This window comes from Physeter macrocephalus, chromosome 20, assembly GCF_002837175.3.
Source record: "Physeter macrocephalus isolate SW-GA chromosome 20, ASM283717v5, whole genome shotgun sequence".
NCBI lineage: Eukaryota > Metazoa > Chordata > Mammalia > Artiodactyla > Physeteridae > Physeter > Physeter macrocephalus.
The window spans coordinates 35,536,548-35,554,960 of NC_041233.1; the positions used below are offsets into that span (position 1 = coordinate 35,536,548).

Here is an 18,413-nt window from a genome sequence, read left to right on the forward strand (position 1 = left end):
AAAAAAAAAAAAAAAAAAAAAAAGTGACTCAAAAACTGGGTAAATATATTAATTCTTCCTTCTCAGCATAATGTTACTCTCCCTGTTTAGTTGGAAGAGTGACTATTTCCAAGGTTTCTTTAACATTATTAGTAGCATTAATAGAGTAGACATTAAGAAATGAGATACTGTTCTTCCAGAATAGTCTAATCCTTGTAGGTAATTTTAAGCAGATGCTAATTCAGTCATTAAGTCTTCATTCTCTTAGAGAAATAGTTATCTGCCTGTTCCTAATGCATGGACCATTTCTTGCACTTCATACTTCAGTTGGATGCATATTCCTAAGAAAGCCTGGCTTCAGCCCTGGAGCAGTACAGCCTAAGTGGACACAGTCCACTGCAGGTGGCTGGCCAGGAGTGTAGGCAGAGGCCACCTAATGGCAGTGGCACTGTTCTAGTCATGGGGAGTTAAACACTGTGAGCTCAGGGTAAGAGCAAATGGGCAAGTCACCCTGAAGCTGGGAATCAGTAAAAGGAAACTTAGTTCAAGTGCAAAGGTACATGAAAAATATTTCAGATAGAAGCAGAGACTAGGGCTGAAAGGTTATTGAATTGTTAGTGAATTGTTCTCTTCTTTAGATGCAGTATATGTGGCCTACCTGTTATTCCTCTGAACTTTATCTTTCTGGTCTTTGTCCAGTTACTTGCTCAGAATGAAATTCAGACTGATTCCAGATACCCTAGTGCTCCCTGCATGCACCTCACTACTCATGGCCTAGATTTTTTTTAACATCTTTATTGGAGTATTATTGTTTTACATTGTGTGTTAGTTGCTGCTGTATAACAAAGTGAATCAGCTATATGTATACAAATATCCCCATATCCCTTCCCTCTTGCATCTCCCTCCCACCCTCCCTATCCCACCCTTCTAGGTGGTCACAAAGCACCGAGCTGATTTCCCTGTGCTATGCTGCTGCTTCCCACTATCTATTTTACATTTGGTAGTGTATATATGTCCATGCCACTCTCTCACTTCGTCCCAGCTTACCCCTCCCCCTCCCCGCAAAAGGTTTTAAGTTTCATTAGGTCCCATTTATTTTTGTTTTTATTTCCATTTCTCTAGGAAGTGGGTCAAAAAGGATCTTGCTGTGATTTATGTCATAGAGTGTTTTGCCTATGTTTTCCTCTAAGAGTTTTATAGTGTCTGGCCTTATATTTAGGTCTTTAATCCATTTTGAGTTTATTTTTGTGTGTGGTGTTAGGGAGTGTTCTAATTTCATTCTTTTACATGTAGCTGTCCAGTTTTCTCAGCACCACTTATCGAAGAGGCTGTCTTTTCTCCATGGTATATTCTTGCCTCCTTTATCAACGATAAGGTGACATATGTGCGTGGGTTTATCTCTGGGCTTTCTATACTGTTCCATTGATCTATATTTCTGTTTTTGTGCTCGTACCATACTGTCTTGATTACTGTAGCTTTGTAGTATAGTCTGAAGTCTGGGAGCCTGATTCCGCCAGCTCCGTTTTTCTTTCTCAAGATTGCTTTGGCTATTCGGGGTCTTTTATATTTCCATACAAATTGTGAAATTTTTTGTTCTAGTTCTGTGAAAGATGTCATGGCCTAGATTTTATCCAGGGAACCTGAAATGTTACCATTGTTTAGAAGTCAATATTAAATTCTTATATTGAAAATATTTTTAAGCTAGACAAAGAAAGAACTTGGGCATTTTTTTTAGGGGAGGAGTGTTTTTTGAAAGCAACTTTAGAATCAGGTTGAAGCACAACTGCTGCTCTGTTCTCTGTTGCTCTCCTGTATGACTAAAGTCCAAATAAGTGTTGAAAAACAGTAAAAGAAAGAATGGAAAGGCTCTGGCCAAAAAAAAAAAGACCAGCGCTGTTGGGAAAAGCATTTCAATTGAGCACTTTAAAAGTAATTTTTATTATTTGACTCTGTCTTCATACTTGGCCAGTAGTTAGGTTGAAGAGAGAATCTAACTCTGAAGATTCTACTCTGTGATCTTCCAGCATCCCTGTGGCCAGTAAGAAGTCTGTTATGTGTCTAATTCAGTCCTTTTTAGTTTAACTTATTTTTTTCATTCAAGAAACATAGAATATAAATTTTGTTTTTGATGTTTTGAAGTTTAAACTTGCCATGTCTAGATACATTCATTTTGTTACTTAGTACTAATTGGGTCCTTTTAATCTTTCCTTAGATCTGGGAACTTTTCTTCCATCACTTCTCTACTCTCTTCCCTTCCCTTTCTACTTTCCTCTTTCTAGAACTGCTGTTAGACAAATATTAGGTCCCATGGATGTTGCTTCCATATTTCTTAACATGTCTTTCATATGTTTGTTTCATCCTGCCTTGTGCTTTTCAGCCCACCTACTGAGTGTTTTATTTCAACAACCAGATTTTAACTTTATTTGTATTTTGAAAAAATTTCAAACTTCCAGAAAAGTTGCAAAAATAGTATAAAGAATGCCATTTACCCTTCATCCAGATTCATAAACTTACATTTTGTCACAATTGCTTTGTCATTCTGTGTGTATTCACGAATTACAAAGGCTCATCTTGGAATGTCTGTGTACAAACACATACATACACATACTTTTTTCTGAACTAGTTGGAGTAAATTACAGAGCTCATGCCTCTTTATCCCTGAATACTTCAGGTAATTAACATAACCAATTATGTACAATTTTCAAAATCAGGAAAGTTAACATACCATAACAATTATCAGCAATACCATAGTCTGCAGACCTTATTCAAGTTTTGCTAGTTGTTCCAGTAAAGTCCTTGAGCACATTTTCCTGGTCCAGAGTCTGCCTAGAATCTTGCATTGCATTTAGGTGTCCTGTTTCCTTATTCTCCTTTAATCTGAAACAATTCTCCAGCTTTGTCTCTTTCTATACCAACATTTTCTAGAGTAAAGGCCAGTGATTTTGTGGACATGAAGTTTGTGTCCTCAAGGCATCCCACCAGGAGGCCACATTGTCAGTGTGTCTTGTTACTGATGGTGTCATTGTCGATTGTTTAAGGTGATACCTAGTTTCCCTACTGTGAAGTTACTGTTTTGCCTTTGTAATTAGTATGTTATGAGAGATACTTTGAGACTGTGTTTTAGCGTGCCTGTTGATAACTTCTACCTGAATTCAGTGGCTACAAAGTGGTGATTTTCCGATTCCATTATTACATTTATTAATTGGCATTCTGCTACAAGGAATAAGTCTTCTGTTCTCTTTTATTTTTTATTATCAGTATGGACTCTTATTCAATAAGTTAAAGTCTATTAGGTCATTTTTTGTGTTGATGCTCAAATTGACCTAGACTTGGCTACTGGGAGTTCATCAAGGTGGCGCCTGAGTCCTTTTGACTGTGCCCATCATTTTTGAGCACTTCTTACTTTGGGGCACATGAAGATGTTCCAAGCTCATCTGGTACTTTCCTTGCCCCTGCCATTGAGTCAGCCATTTCTGCAAGGCACTTTGGTTCCTTTTAGGGAGGATGATATTTGGAAACCAGGATCTGGGTGGCAAATAATCAATTTACATTTCCAGTTTCCTGTATTGTTTCTATAGGTTTATATATTCCAAAGTTTTCAGTTTGTTCAGTTTGGAACCTCTTGTCCATGAGACTAGTTTTCCACAAATGTTTAGCAGTTTGGGGTAGTTGCTCATCTGTGTATTCGTCAACCCCTGCTCACCCCAGTTCTGTGTTCCTCGGCTTCCTGTTTTTATCAAGGAGTGATGGGACTAGCTGTTAGAGCAAAAATAAGTAATCCTTTCCTCTCTTCTTACCTACTCAAGAGGATTCAGGCTTTCCTCACTCTGCTTGTTTACCTTTCCCCTTCCCCAGAAAAGAGTTTTGTCATTGTTGGGCCAGGTTTGGGGGAACTTTCTTGATGAAGGAGGATAGAGGAATGGTGCTCAGGCTAGTGCTGGGAGAGGAGTTTGTGATGTTTTCGAGAGAAATGTCATGGGAGACCAGAGGAGCTTCAGAGTATGAGAGGAAAGGGAGTTTTGAGAAGCATTTTTTATAGACCATATATCCTCGTCACGGTGTTTCTGAAATAAGGAGTTATTTTGACATTTATTAGTTTGTGGAGACAGCTCTAGATTCACTCCTGGGAGTTTTGATTGTGATAAGGTTACATGTGTCTTCTGGGTGTGGGAGGTTCTTACCTCCAAGTGTCAGTAGCTGCCCTGTAACTGAGAGCTCGGGATTGACAGGCACTGCTCTAACTCAAAACAGAGGCCACTGCTGCCGGCTGCTTAGCTCAGACAAGGGGCAGCTGGGACTGACTGCCCACTGCCTTGACTACCTCTCCTCCACGGACACCTCCGGGTGTGTTAGGGGCTGAGTTTGAGTTTGGGGCTCCCATGAAATCACTCCCATCTCCCAAATGTTTTGAGTTATGATTTCCTATTGCTGTTCCATTTTCTACTTGCTCCCTTCTACTTCCTATTTTCCAGGAATTACTAAAATTTCCTGACCTGCTTATGGTACTCTTTCTTGTTTTTCAATGATATTTTGGAGTATTTTTGTGTGTATTTTTTTTCCATCGGGTTTGGGAAAGTCTGATACCACTCTGTGCTCAGTCATTGTCTTGTTCTGGATGCCTGGGTAATGGGGGGTCTACTTGGGGTGGCACTCAAACAGATTCTCCACCCAGAGATATTAATGGAGATAAGAAATCTATCAAATGAACTTCAGAATTCTTGTTAATCTGGGGTCCTAGTTACTGAAGTGTTTAAACAGAAAATTTACACTTAAACTTGACATTAAGGTTTTGTGAAATTTGCATTGAAAGCACCCTATTTAAAAGAACCATTGTCTCTCTAGTTCTCACCCCAGAAAATTCTGGAGTGACTTATCCATGCTGCTGGCAGTTTACGTAACAGTTAGCACTTTCATTTATAACCTCCCTATTGAATAGCACCAGCCATTTGAGGGTTGCAGGACATGTGCCCGTTACAGAGGAGATCAATTCACTCTGCTTATTATATGCAGTAAATTCCAAATGAAAGTCTTAAATGATAAGACTGTATTACCCGCATGTTTCCATTTAGTCATCAGTACAGCCTGACCAGTAATAGCAGGACTGAGCAGAAAGAAGACACAGCATTGTCTTTCTAGCAGCAAGGGTGACCTGGTACTGGCTTTCCAACCTTTGGTCAGGAGTGGCCCAGATACATCACGCCTTGGGTCAGGATTGGTCTTGTAGCTGAGCTGTACTGGGCAGGAGGCCCTGGCCAGAGGGAAGGGCAGGTAGGCAAGAGCCAAACCTGTGGTCAAGAAAATAAAATACCAGGATACTTAGAGCTGTTAGACTAACCACCTCATACTACAGATGGAGACGTTCAAGAGAGGTCGTGATTTACCCCAAGGTCAAACCGTCAGTGGCAGAGTGGCCTGGCATATTGTTCCTTTTAACACGAATATTTTAGCACCTCAAGCACACCAAGCTTAGTGGTAAATAAATTCTAAGGGACAATTCTTTGAATCCATTAGCCCAGGGAAACAATGAGAAGGGCTGGAAACCCTGACAACCAACTCTGTCCTTTTTCCTCACCCACACCAATCTGATTTCCTTATGGAGAGAGGTATAGTCAACAAATACTGAATACCTACTACCAAAATAAAAATGTTTCCTGACAAGTAGATGACTGCTTTCTCAAGCCTGTTTGCGTCAGGACCTGTAATTTTTTGAAAACCATATATTGATATTGTAGGAATAAGCACAACTCTAAGCTGTACTGTCTAATCCAGCATGCTTGTGGATACTGTGGAAGCCTCTGAGTGTTTTATGTAGGATTAACTGGAATTGTGAAGTCACATATAGCCTGGAGTAATGAAAATCACACACCAAATAGTTTGATTTTGTCCCAAATTTCTACCTACTTTACCAAATCCTTTTGCTCGCCATCCTGGTTTGCTCTGCAAACCAGGCAGAGATCTGAAGGACTTCACTTTATTCCAAAGTTGATAATTGTTGAGGGAGATTTTTACAGTCTTCCTTCTCTTCCCTCAGCTCCCTTCCTGGTTAGAAATGCTAATAAGAACTAGGGTGGTCATAAGCTATTGGAGGAAGCAAAAAAGGTGAAGGCTATACACATTTTAGTTGGTGTTTGGCATGTCTTGGCCTTTACCCTGCATGAGGCAAGGAGAAAAAGAAGTAAAGGTACAGATACATTCAAGGAAGGAGTGAAACTAAGGAAAAGATACTGAGTTTGTTTCCCTTGGTTAGCTCAACCAGGTCTTCGTCTCCATTTTTGACTGACAGATACCAAAACAGGTTGGTTTTCTCCTACTGCCCTGCAGTGGGTGGAGACTGGCTTCCAATATTGTGCAAAATGTCACTTCCATTTAAACATATTATTTCTAGGAAAGAATGATTTTCTAGCATAAGATGAAGGTGAAGAGGAAGCAAGAGAAAGGTTTAAAGTGTTATATGGAAGTTTCCAACCACAGGAGGAGCAAAACACCAAAGAAGCTATAGAACACAGGGTACGGGCAAGAGCAGGAATCCAAGCCATGCTGCCTCGGAAGGCACGCGAACCCAAGGGTCACATGTCCCCGGACCAAGTCCTGCCCAGAGAGAAGCATTCCAGTCGTTCTCATCGTCAAGAAACAGCCAGACCCAGTGCGTCGAGAGGGAGGCCACAAATACCACGTTGTCTTTGCAGAAGGTTTCCAGGGAAGAGCTAGACCAACTGCATGGTCTCCAGACCAACCCTGGCCTGAGCCCCAGGCCAAGGTGAGCTGGATAAGTCCACAATGTCTGGTCAGAGCTGTGCCTGGTACTCAGGTCTTGAATATCAGGAAGCCTCCGAATGCCGTGCCTGGAGGGCTTCTCTTCATTATTGATCCCTGGGTTAGCTGAAACCATACTCTCTCACCCTTTTGCAGCTCAGCCATGGCAAAGGTCGTTGCTGGGCTCCCACCCCTCTGCTCCTCGGTGGTATAGACAGGGGTCCGACGGTGACCTCCAAACACCAGCTGCCCGGTGCCTGGCCCCGGACCGAATTCAATGCTCACTGCAAATAGATAGACCCCACGCTCAGAGGCTCGAAAATAGCCATGTTCAGGGAAGTAGCTGCTGCCGATGTTGATGTAAGTAGTGTTGAACTTCACTGTCTGCAGAGCATCTGTCCCTTCTGAAAAGCTGGCGTAGAAGGCCACAGGGGAGCCTGGAATGCAGGAGGAAAGTGTTAGTGACTCAGCCCCTCACTCCCTCGGGTGGAAAATTATATCTGCCTTCCTCGCCCTCTTAACATTAGAAATAGATCCTATTTCTAGATAACCCAGATATTCCTAATAGCAATGTATCTTGGGAGCTAACTGGCCAATTCTCAGTATTTCACTAGTTGAGAGAAAGGAAAATACAAGTCTGTTGTCTCCACTGGTGTACATATTAACAAAGCACTTTCTTGTTTGATCCTTCTTTCCAACATCCTTGAGAGATAAGTACCCTGATTGAGGAGACTTTGAGTCTTGCATGCTTAACTGGCATCCAAGGCTAGATGGCTTATCAATGGCAGGCTGGGACTGGAACCCAGGTCTCTGACTCCCAGATTCCTGCCACCTGCTAGGGATCTTGAGATACCAGGGGAAAGAGAGAAAATATTACTTATCCGCAAAGTAGTAATGCTAACCCTGGTGAGATAATTAAGGAACGAAGGGTAGCTCCTACTGGATGTTTAGCACAGGACCCTAGAGAGAGAAGGAAAAAGCAGGTGGGACCAGGGAAGAAAAATCTTTTCAAGCTGGTCATTTTAATGTTTTCAAAATGTTGTTCAGAGCCCTGGGATTACAGAGGGGGAAACAGGCCCAGAAAGGGAAAGCTTGCCCCAGACAACACACATGACCAAGCTGGGAGCTGTGGATCTCCTGACTTCTGGTGCTCTTCCCACTTGAAGCACTTTAGCCAATCTAAGGAGGATGAAACAGACCACAGGCGAGCGGCCCGCCAGGCCCACACACAGGCCTCGAGCGGAGAGAAGCCGCTCGGTATAGAGGAAGGAGCCAGCCGGGCTGCCTGGCCAGGAGTTGGGATGGGAAGGCTGAGTCCCCCTGGGCTCCGGCCACGACCCTGGCCTCGACACTGATGAGGTCATGTTCCTCACGTGCTCCCCTGTTGCTCCCTCAAGCTGTGGGCTCTTTGTGCCCCCCCCCCCACACACCCCTCTCAGTTGAGACCAAGCTTCCCACTTCTCAGGGGATGAAACCAAGGCCTAAAAGAGGAGCAATTTGCATAGCAGTTAGTGACTTAGGTCCCAGAACTAGAGCCCCCGCTCTTTGGCTCCCAGTCCAACAGCATCCTCGTGAATGACAAAATTTTGCTTTTCTCTAGTTCTGGAAGATTTTCTGAGAATTAGTTCAGAATAGCTTTCCCATCTGTGTGAGAAAGACTGGCTCTGCAGTTACCGCAGCACCCAGGAGATGGCGCGCTCACCCCGCCGAAGTAAGGCCGGCCTAGCGCGCCCTCTGTGGAGCGCCCCAGCCAGCCAGTGGCCTGACGTGCTCCTTGGTGGAAGGGTTGTGCTTCACTGATTTGCCAGCAGGTGGACTGAGAGTGGTCTTCCCTGCAGGGCACGGAGTCAAGCCCTTTGGCCTTCCCATAAGACAAATAAGGGGGAATTTTTACTTTTAAGGAAAAAAATTTTTTTAAGTAGCAAAATATTGTAGTGGTAAACCCAGATACCTAAACTATCAGGCAGTTGAGGCCTTGCACCACTCACAAGGGAGAAAAAGATGTAAGAGTGTAGGTAGATACAGCCTCAGCCCTGAAAATGCTGGAGAAATGGGAAAACATTGACTGGTTTCTACTAAATGTTAAGCCTTGTGCTAGGTTTTTGGTAAATGTATCTGCTAGTCTTCCTGACAACTCTCTGATGAAGGTAGTGGTTCTCCCTTTTACAGAGGAAGAAATTGAGACACATAAGTGGTGCTAGAGCCTGTGCTATGTCCACTGCTCCCAGGGAGACACTGGCCTGCGGGGCCATAGTGAGGAGTGAGTGGGAGCAGGGCAGGCTTGCAGTGGGATCCTCAGCAAGGCCTTGGACTGCCCACGTGCCAGGCTACACGAGGATATAGACGGCCCAGATGGCGGCCCTGTACTTAGCCCCAAGTCTGGGTGAGGAGGCGGCCGTAGCTCCAAGGCCAGCCTCTCTGTCAGGGTAGAGTCACTTGAGGCACAGAGTGTAGGGGTCCACTTTCCAGGACCACACTGAGGGAGGGGCTGGGAAGGCTGGCTGCTCATCCCTTCAGCCTCAGAGGCAGCTTCCCAGGGCCCTGCAGGGGCCAGTCAAGGGCCTTTCACAGGCGAAGAGCCAGCTCCCTAGAGACAGCCAGACTGGGTTCCTCTGTGCCGTTTACTAGATGTGTGAGCAGGACAGTTGCCTGACTAACCCTGTTTCAGGTAAGATGGCAGCAGTGATAATGCATCATTGAGCTGTTGTGATGATTCAACCTGGCAAAGCCCAAGAAAGGCATTGTGGGGGACCTGGCTCAGAGCAGCAAAGTGGGTCCACTATGTTAGCAGAAGGAGCTCCTTTTGGGGCCCGAGGCTTTCCCCTATATTCACCTCTTGTGGGGTGCTGCCCATGGCAGAGGACACCTGTGTGTCCTCTGGGGGAAACATAGTGATAGGGGCACATAGTGTGTGCCCCTGTCCACACACTCACTTGTATACAGGGGAAAGCTTAAACATGGGGGGTGAAGCGGGGTCGGGCGAAGAGCTGAGCTGGAGGGATTTGAGGGTGTCGTTATGGAGGAAAGAGAGGCATCCCCCCTCCCTGCTCTACAGTTAAGAGTGGCAGGCAACCACTGGTGTATATATGAGCCTCAAGCATCTCCGTGGTGGGGCTCTGGCTGCTCTCTGACAGTTCAGTCATGTGACTTCTACTTCCTAATACTCCAGGTAGCTTAAGGGGCCCCTCCCTAGTCCTAAATAGAAGGCGGGTTAAGGGCAAAGCCAGTCCTGCGTAGTGGTGACTGATGGTCATCCTGCGCTCTTTCACCCCGGCCCCCTCTGAGGCAGAAGCGCTGTTGGCAGAGAGCACAGTCTTAGACTCCCCCAGCCTCCTTCCCAGGCTGGGCAACTCACCTGCATCCCAGAGCACCGGTCCTTTGACATGCACATCCTCCAAAGACTCCACTTGCTTCTGTTCCCTCCTCCTGGGAGCTTCCAGACCTTTCTGCTGCTTCTTCCCTTTCCTGCTCAGTATGGCCTGCAGCTTCCCCAGGTCCAGGCTGACGTTGGCTACCAAGAGTTCTTGAAAGTTCCCAAAGAGGCTGTGGAAGAGGCGCTGGTACCGCTGCAAGCCGCGCTCAGTGGTGGAGAGCTCCCCGCGAAGGCCCTCGAGGGAGCTGTTGAAGGAGGAGGCCCAGGAAGCCTCGCAGCACCCTCCCACGCGCTCCATGTGGGAGCTCAGGCGCTGGAGCTCCCGCGCTAGCCCAGCCAGATCAGGCCCGCCGGCCGCCGCTGGCGACGCGTCCCGATTGGGCTCCAGGCGCTCGGCCTGCCCGCTGGTCCCCACGGCCTGTTCCAGGGCTGTCACCCGCGCGGCCAGCGCGTCCCAGCCGAGGGCCTGCTCCTGCAGCCCACTGGCCGCGTCCAGCAGGGCGGTGCGGATCTGCTCGTAGCGCAGGGGCAGCGGGCTGGGCGCCTCCTCGGACATATCTTCCATCACCTCCTCCCCGAAGAGGGCAGCCAGCACGGCCTCGTGCCGCAGCGCGTCCTCCAGCAGGGCCGCGAAGGAGCCGTGCAGCCGGCGGATCTCGCGTCTCATCTCGGTCTCAGCGGCCCGCAGCGCGCTCACCTCGCTGCCCAGCGTGCGCAGCTGACTCCGGAGCCGCGCCGCGTCGGCCCGCGCCCGCTCGGCCGCCTCCCGGTGCGCATCCACCGCCAGCGACAGGGCGGCCACCGTGCTGCTCAGGGCCTGCAGGGAGGATCCGTCCCGCTGGCGCCGCTCGTCCAGGCTCACCTGGGTCTCTTCCAGGGCACGCGTGGTGTCCCGCTGGCCCTCCCGGATGACATCCAGGTCAAAGTAGAGTTTCTGGCAGTTGCAGTCCTTGACGTACTTGATGAGGTCTGCGTGGCCGCCCTGCAGGTGCTGGAGGGTGAGGTTGAGCTCCAGGAGCTGCCGCTCCATGTCCTCCTTGTTCTCCTCCATGATCAGTGACTTCTCCATCAGGATCACCCGCAGCTCGCGCAGCGCTGTGTGGTTCACCTGAAGCTCCTGCACCTGCCGCTCTACCTTGCTGATCTGTTCGTAGGTGTCATCGGATTCCAAATACAGCTCCTTGATCTCATCCACGTGCTGGGCCAGGGTAGCCTTCATGTCTGTGAGGGTGCTCTGTAACTCCTCTTCCCTGTGGGCAGTGGCCACATGCAGTGCAGAGAGGTTCCTCTGCAGCTGACCCAGCCTGGCCTGCAGGCTCTCTGGTTCCGGCCTCGCTGCTGCCCCTGCTGCCACCAGGACCAGGCTGCCATTGACCCCCGGGGACTCCTGGGCCTTAAGGAGCTTCTTCAGCTTGGTGTCCACATCGGTCTGGACCTCCAAGAGGGACTGGTGCAGGGACAGGTGCTGGGCATGCAGGTGGCCCTCCACATCCTGCCGTAGCTGGCCCACCCTCTGGGCGTTCTCCTGGACCTTGGTCTCAAATTTGGCACCAAGATCCTGGAAGTCAGCTCTGGCCACAGAGCTCTCCTGGACCTTCTTGAGGGCCTGTCGGTTGGCCTCCACATCAAGAGATAAGTTTCTTATGGCCTGGGAGAGGCTGTGCAGGCTTTGGTTGAAGCTTCTCCACATGGGATTGAGATGTCCTTGCAGGAAGGTGTTGATGTGGGGCAGTAGCACTTGCTCCAAGGATCTGCCGGGAAACTCTACAACAGATGCACGTGTTTACACAAGCCCCTCGGGAGCAGACAGCCTCCCCCGGGGGCGACGGAGGGGGGAGCCTCTGAGGTATGGGCCTTCCTGCTTCCCCGCCCACTCATCCCCTAGGATCTGACTGGGCTCTTCCTCAGCCCATGGAACCTGCCACTCACCAAGCTCTGTCTGATTTGCCTCAGTTATTGCCCCTGTGAGGTTGCTTGCCAGGGCCTTCCATAGGCCTGGGAGGCTGTCTGCCACCTGGTGAATGTCATTCTGGAGATCTCCCAGCCGGCGTTCCTGCTGCTCCACCATGTTGCTGATCTCTGCATCCCGGTGGCCTGAATACACACATGAGACATAAGTGTCTGACTTCCCAGGCCTGGGCAGAACATGAGGTGCAGAGAGGACATTTGGGGATTGAAACAGGGAGCTGTGTCCTGATGTCCTCTGAGCAGGAGCTTAGAAGCCTTTAACTCCAGAAGGGCAAATGCATGGCAAGTGAGCCCTCACCCTGCCCCCTAAACCCACAGCAGACATGACTAATCCACCGTGGCACACCTTCCTCCTCAGTCACAGGGGCACGGCTTCTCGACATCATTCTAGTCAGCCCTTGTCAATAGATAGGAGTTCACCACATGATGAAACTTATTCCCCATCCCAACTATGGCCCGGCCTTGAAAGCCACACAAATGGTGTCACTTGGTGGTTCTGCTGTGCTGACTCATCACCAGGGACAGCATGACTTCCTGGCCCTGGTTAGGGGGGCTGTGGGGAGGCTTCTCCCAGGACATGGGAGCTTATGTAGTTCAGGGGGCAAGGAGGGTGCCAGATGAAACTGTCCTTCCCAGAAAATGGGGTCAAGGGAAAGGGCGCGTGTGCTTGGCCAGCAGGCAAGTCACTGAGGGCCCTTAACCTGGCTGCCTTGGTGTGGGGGCAGGGTGACACAGGGCCAAAGAGGGACCCCTGCTGATTCTGGGGACATAGCTTCCCTGAAATGGCACTGCCCTATCAGAGGAGAAGAGCCCTGGGCACATGGATTCTTTCTTCCCGCTTGTCCCTCCTGTGCCTTCCAGGAAAGCAGCATACCAGGTTCAAAGTCAACTGGCCCATCCCAAGGCTCCTGGAGGCTATCACCTGGATCTTCAGGCTCAGGGATCACCCTGGGATCTGCAGAGAAGCATCAGATGTTGACTCCAGAGGTCAGAGGGGCTGCATGACCTCTGGGGTCAGAGGTCAAGGGGGAAGGGGGATCACAGGGAACCCTACCGTGGTGCTGGCAGTCGGGTCCCCCAAAGCCCGGGCAGCACCTCCACGCCACGGAGGCCAGCACCTTCTGCTTGACCTGGTACACCGGCTTGTGGGCCACGCGGTACCTGCAGGAAGACGGCTGGCTCAGCGACTCTAGGGTGAGCCAGCACAGGGCCTGGATGAATAGCCCACCCTGCTGCACCCCGACTCACATGACTTTCACTTTCTGGCAGTCCGGAGCCTCGTGTGGACATGGCTGCTGTGAGTGGACGAGGAATTTCTCTGTTTTGCAAGCAGCTACGAAGGTGACCAGCCTGGACTTCTGGTAGGGACACCAGTTACTGGAAAAAAGCCAGAAGGGAGGGCTGCTGAGCCACACCCAGGCCCCCCACTTCCTAGAGGTCAGCAGGGAGCCAGTGCCGAGCGCACCCCCTCCACTGCCTCCGCCTCTCTGCCCTGCCCAATCTGGGGGCTTCTGGAATCCATTAGCCTGAGAAGGGAGTACTCTGCATTATTCATTCCTATGCTCCAGAGCAAAAGCTCCACAGACCCCGCCTGCAAGGGCATCTGCTCCATGGCCTTCCAGGAAGCACCCCTCACTCCGGGGTCAGCACAGAGAGGCTCAGGAGCCCCCCACAATCATAGAGTTACCACCAGAGTCAGGAAGGGATCTCTGTTTCTCCTTCTGCCAGGGAGGCAACATGGCGCTGCTGGGGCTGGAGAGTCCTGGGTTCGAATCCTTCACATTTTCTGGTTGTGTGACCTCGAGTGAGGCACTTAGGGAGTTTTCGTTTCCCATCTACGCGATGGAGATCATAATACTCTCCTCCAAGTGGGCAAAGGAGTATCAAGTGCCTGGCTCTTCCCAAGTGCCCAGTGAACACTGCTGTCCTGCCCGCTCTGGCGGCCCTGGCAGCCTGCCCCATTCCCATTACCACCCACATCCTTCCTCACCGGAGACCCGGCTGCGGGGAGGGCGCCTGCTCTGGTCGTGCCCCATTATGGCCATTGTGGAAATGGACTTTCAAACGGTTTTAGGGGAAGGCAGCCAGGCCGAGCAGTTCCTTCTGTGGAAAAGGCCACCCACACGGAGGTCGTAACGAGTGCTGTGGGGGTCACACTCAGCATCCTGAACACCCGGGAGGTCACCCTGCCTCCTGTGCCCTCCACCAGCGTGTGCTGCCATGCATCCGGGGTGGAGGGCTGCTCACTGCTGACAGAGCCCCAGCTCACAGATCTGGTGGCAGAGCTGATGCACTCAGTAAGAGGTCAGAGGGCCCTTCCCCACGCAGTCAGCTCTCGGAGCAGAGCTCTCCAGCGTTGTAAGTGGTAATGATCTCCACGGCTCAGTTCGATGTAGCATCTGATGAGAGAGGGTGCTGGACTCCGGCTCAGTGCCAATGTGGAGGCTCAGACCTTCTCTTCAGGGTCCCAAAGGAGAGTGGGTGATCTCAGATGGTGTGATAGGTGCTAGGACCTGGGGAGACTTTGGGGAGGAGGGGATGATTAGGCTGCATCTTACATGGAGGGAATGAGGTGAAGCACCGGGAGCTGTGACAGAGGTATGTGGCCCCACTGCGTTGCGGAGGCTGGGAGTGCGGAAAGGGCTGCCAAGGAGAGGCGATGGGGGTAAGGAGAAGCCAGACCATGGAAGCCTTGAGTGCCCCCTGAGGACAGGGCTCCATCCTGAAGGCAGGGGGAGCCGTGGGGGAGCTTAAGCAGGGAGGTGACATGAAAGAGCCACCCTGGTTCCTGGGTACAGAAAGGATGGGAGGGGGCAAGATGTAGGTGGTGGTGTCAGGGGTCTAGTTGGGAGATACTGGCAGCGTGGACTGACTGGACCATGGTGGTGGATTTCGGGAGAAAGGACCACATTTGTGAGAAGTTGGGAAGCGATGTTCAGGGCCCTTGGTGATTGAGTGGCTCTCAGGCTGTGATTTAATTCTCTGGAGCTGATCTCTGCCCCGGGCCCACCAGGTACCATCACACAGGGATACTGCTGGGGACGGCAGTGGGGTGAGTTGAGGGGGATTGTGTGACCGTATCTATTTTGAGTGCTGAGACCACGCAGCCTGCCTTCCCACTTGGCTCCCAGAAGCCTGGCAGCTGGCCTTTACCCTCTTGGCAGCAGACTGAAAAAGCTTCTCAGAAAAATGACCCCACTCGAGGGGAAAGGCCTAAAGACACTAATACCAGGGGTTCACCCCAATGAACTAGCCCCGCAGAGCATCCTATAACAAAACAGATCACCCATCTACCCAGCTTCCAATCAGCTTCCCAGCCTCTCCACTCTTAAGCGGGCAGACATCCAAGAATGACCCCTGAGGAAAATCTCTTACAAAAGTGGGAGGTCAAAATGAGCAGATGTAAGAAAATCAACTTGGAGAAAACCAAGACTGTGCAGGGAGAAAAGAACTTCCCCCCAAATTTGCATTAATATTCCCAGACTGATAAGAGAACTTACTGCATTCCAGAAACAAGAAAAGGAAGCCACTTTAAAAATGGGGACAGAACACTGAGAGAACAAAAAAGAACCCTTGGAAATTAAAACTATAATGGTAGAAATGCAAAAGAAATTTAATAGAAAAGTTAAAGGGTAAAGTTAAAGAAATTTCCCTAAAAGAAGAGCAAACAGAGATGGAAAATAGGACAGAAAAGATCAGAAAACTAGAGGACCGGTGTTGGGAATCCAACATCCAAACAATAGGATTTCCAGAAAGAGAGAACGGAGGGAGGGAATCACTGATGAAAACAACCAAATGAATAGTCCAGAAGAGAAGGACATGGAATTCCAGATTCAAAGGGCCCACCAGTTACCCACAATACGATGAAAATAAACGCACAGCAAAGCACATCGTTGTGAAATTTTGGAACTCTGGGAGTGAGAATGATTCTACACTTTCCAGAGAAAAAAATCAAGCCCCTCCCCACCACCCACCACACACACACACACACACACACACACACACACACACACACACACACACACATCAGTAAATAGAATAGCCTTGAACCTCTCAACAGCAGTACCAGACACTAAAACATAGTGGAGAATCACCTTCAAAATACTGAAGGAAAATTATTTCCAATTTAGAATCCTATACCCAGCCTAACTATCAATTTAAGGAGCACAAAATTAAGACATTTTCAACAAGCCAGATTGATTTCAAAGCATTTCCCTCCCCAGGACCCTCATCAGGGAGCTACTAGAGCAGTGGTTTGCAATCTTGCCATCAAACCTTCACATCAGAAGCGTCCTGTGGCACTTTAAAAATATGAGCCTACAGGCCCCACCCCAGGCCAGTTAAAGGAGATTCTCTGGGATTAAGGCCTGGTCTTCTGCATTTTAAAGCTCTCTGGGTCATTCTAAGGCACAGCCCAGGATTGAGGACCACTGTGCCAGAAATGCTCCACCAAAACAAGAGAAAACACCAAGAAACAGGAAATCATGGCATCTGGAAACAAGAGTTCCAGCACAGAAACAAGGTGAAGGGAGACCCCAGGACAATGACAGGCAGGGGGTGAGTGAGCAATGGTCCAGCCTGAAGCACGGCTGGAGGCTCTTAGAGAGGCATCTCCCAGAAGACACAGGTGGTCAAACACCTGACAGGAATGAAGGTGGAGAGCAGATGTGGACAACTGGCTGAGAGTTTGGAATTGAATGGTGACAAAGACACAGAAAACTAAGCAAAAGGAAAAAAACTAAAACAAAAAACGTAGACAATTGTTTATTTCAGGGAAAACCAAAAGTGTGCAGGGAGGAAAAAGGATGCATAGGCTTCCCAGGACATACAGACTCTGTTACATCTACTCAGTTTGGCCATTGTAGCAGGAAAGCCAATACTGACAGGATGTAAATAATGGACATGGCTGCGTTCTAATAAAACTTTATTTACAAAACAGGTGGGGAGCCAGATTTGACCCACCATGCCAGAGTTTTCTAAGCCCTGCTTATGTGGGTGTATAACTAATAAAAACGAAACTTAAAAATAAAATAATTTCCATCTGGAAGAGAAAATGCAGATGAACAGGTAAGAACATTTTGGAAGACAACGAGTGAGGAGTTCCTCATCTGACTGTTACGACTGACTCTAATGCCAAGGAATGAAAACAGTGGGACGTGAATTCCCTGGTGGTCCAGTGGTTAAGACTGTGCTTTCGATGCCGAGGGTGCGGGTTCAATCCCTGGTATGGGAACTAAGATCCCACAAGCTGCGCGGATGCGGCCAAAAAAATTAAATCAATCCAGAAGACAGTGGGACGTTGGCACAAGATTTATCAAGCCAGTCAGTGGGAATAGAGACCCGGAAGAGACCCGTACATCCCTTAGGGACTAGTAAATGGTAAGAGGGACATGTGAAAATCAGGATGGAAGCAAAGGATGTGCACTCAACACAGAAACAGGGGACTGTGAAAGTGCAGGGCCCAGAGGTTAGGGCTGGGGGGCAAGGTGGCCACCTGCACAGACTGTTTCAAGGATCAGCGACTGCAGCCCGCACCTCGCCCTGGGCCCCATGGAAATTCCTGGAACATGCTCAGACCTAGAGAGAAGTATTTCTGTAAACCAGTTGTTCTCAACGGGGCGTGTGTTGGGAGGAGAGAGGATTCGCCCCAGGTGTATTTGGCAATGTCAATAGTGCAAGGCTGAGAAACACCCGCTGTAAACAAAGTTCTGCTCCTCGCGTGCCCTCTGAACGGCTGCAGAGGGTCCAGGAGGCCTGTACCCTGGGAGCACCGGGTCTGGGCCAGCCTGCAGGGAGTGACTGTGACTTTCCATCTCGGGTTCCTAGAACTGGAAGCGGTGCCGCCCACCCTTCCTGCCCAGGAACTTTCTCTCCTGACCTGCCCAAACCTCAGGCTCCAGCAGCCTCTGTTCTCGCTGCCCACGCTCCCCTCCCTTGGCACAGTACAGGCTGCTGGCCCAGAAGCCCTGGGAACATTCCTGACCTTTGCTTTGGTTTCCTCCAGCTCTTGGCAGTTTCTCGCTGGTCCACTGAGCCCCCGGCCCAGCTCGCTGAAGTGCCCCATTGTTCTCACTGCCTCCTGGCCTCGGGCCCTGGCCCTCTTGGCACTCTTATCTCCCAGTGGTCTACTGAGAGGCAGGTGCCAGCCTAGAAATGAGTGTGAGGGTCTCCAGCTTGCTTTGGGCCTGTACTGGGCCTCTGATATGGCCTCTGATGCCCTCCGACATGGCCACTGATGCCCTCCTGCCCCAGGCAGGAAAGAGTCTCTTTTTTTTTTTTTTTGCTGTATGCGGACCTCTCACTGTTGTGGCCTCTCCCGTTGCGGAGCACAGGCTCCGGA

At 49.6% G+C, this 18,413-nt stretch overlaps 1 protein-coding gene across 2 annotated transcripts in view; it reads right to left on the reverse strand.

The window, feature by feature from the left end:
• Nucleotides 1-2,361: 2,361 nt before the first annotated feature.
• The window catches only part of MMRN2 (multimerin 2), a 20,027-nt gene continuing 3,975 nt past the window's right edge, over nt 2,362-18,413 (reverse strand). The window contains exons 2-7 of one of the 2 annotated variants that reach the window (XM_024132138.2): nt 13,322-13,450; nt 13,128-13,234; nt 12,948-13,028; nt 12,035-12,199; nt 10,088-11,869; nt 2,362-7,169 (exon numbers count right to left, since the gene is read on the reverse strand). In XM_024132138.2, coding sequence (XP_023987906.1) covers nt 6,784-7,169; nt 10,088-11,869; nt 12,035-12,199; nt 12,948-13,028; nt 13,128-13,234; nt 13,322-13,450 — 2,650 coding nt within the window. In that variant the 3' untranslated portion in view covers nt 2,362-6,783. The remainder of the gene's footprint in view (nt 7,170-10,087; nt 11,870-12,034; nt 12,200-12,947; nt 13,029-13,127; nt 13,235-13,321; nt 13,451-18,413) is intronic. The other variant, XM_028481605.1, reaches the window with a different exon arrangement.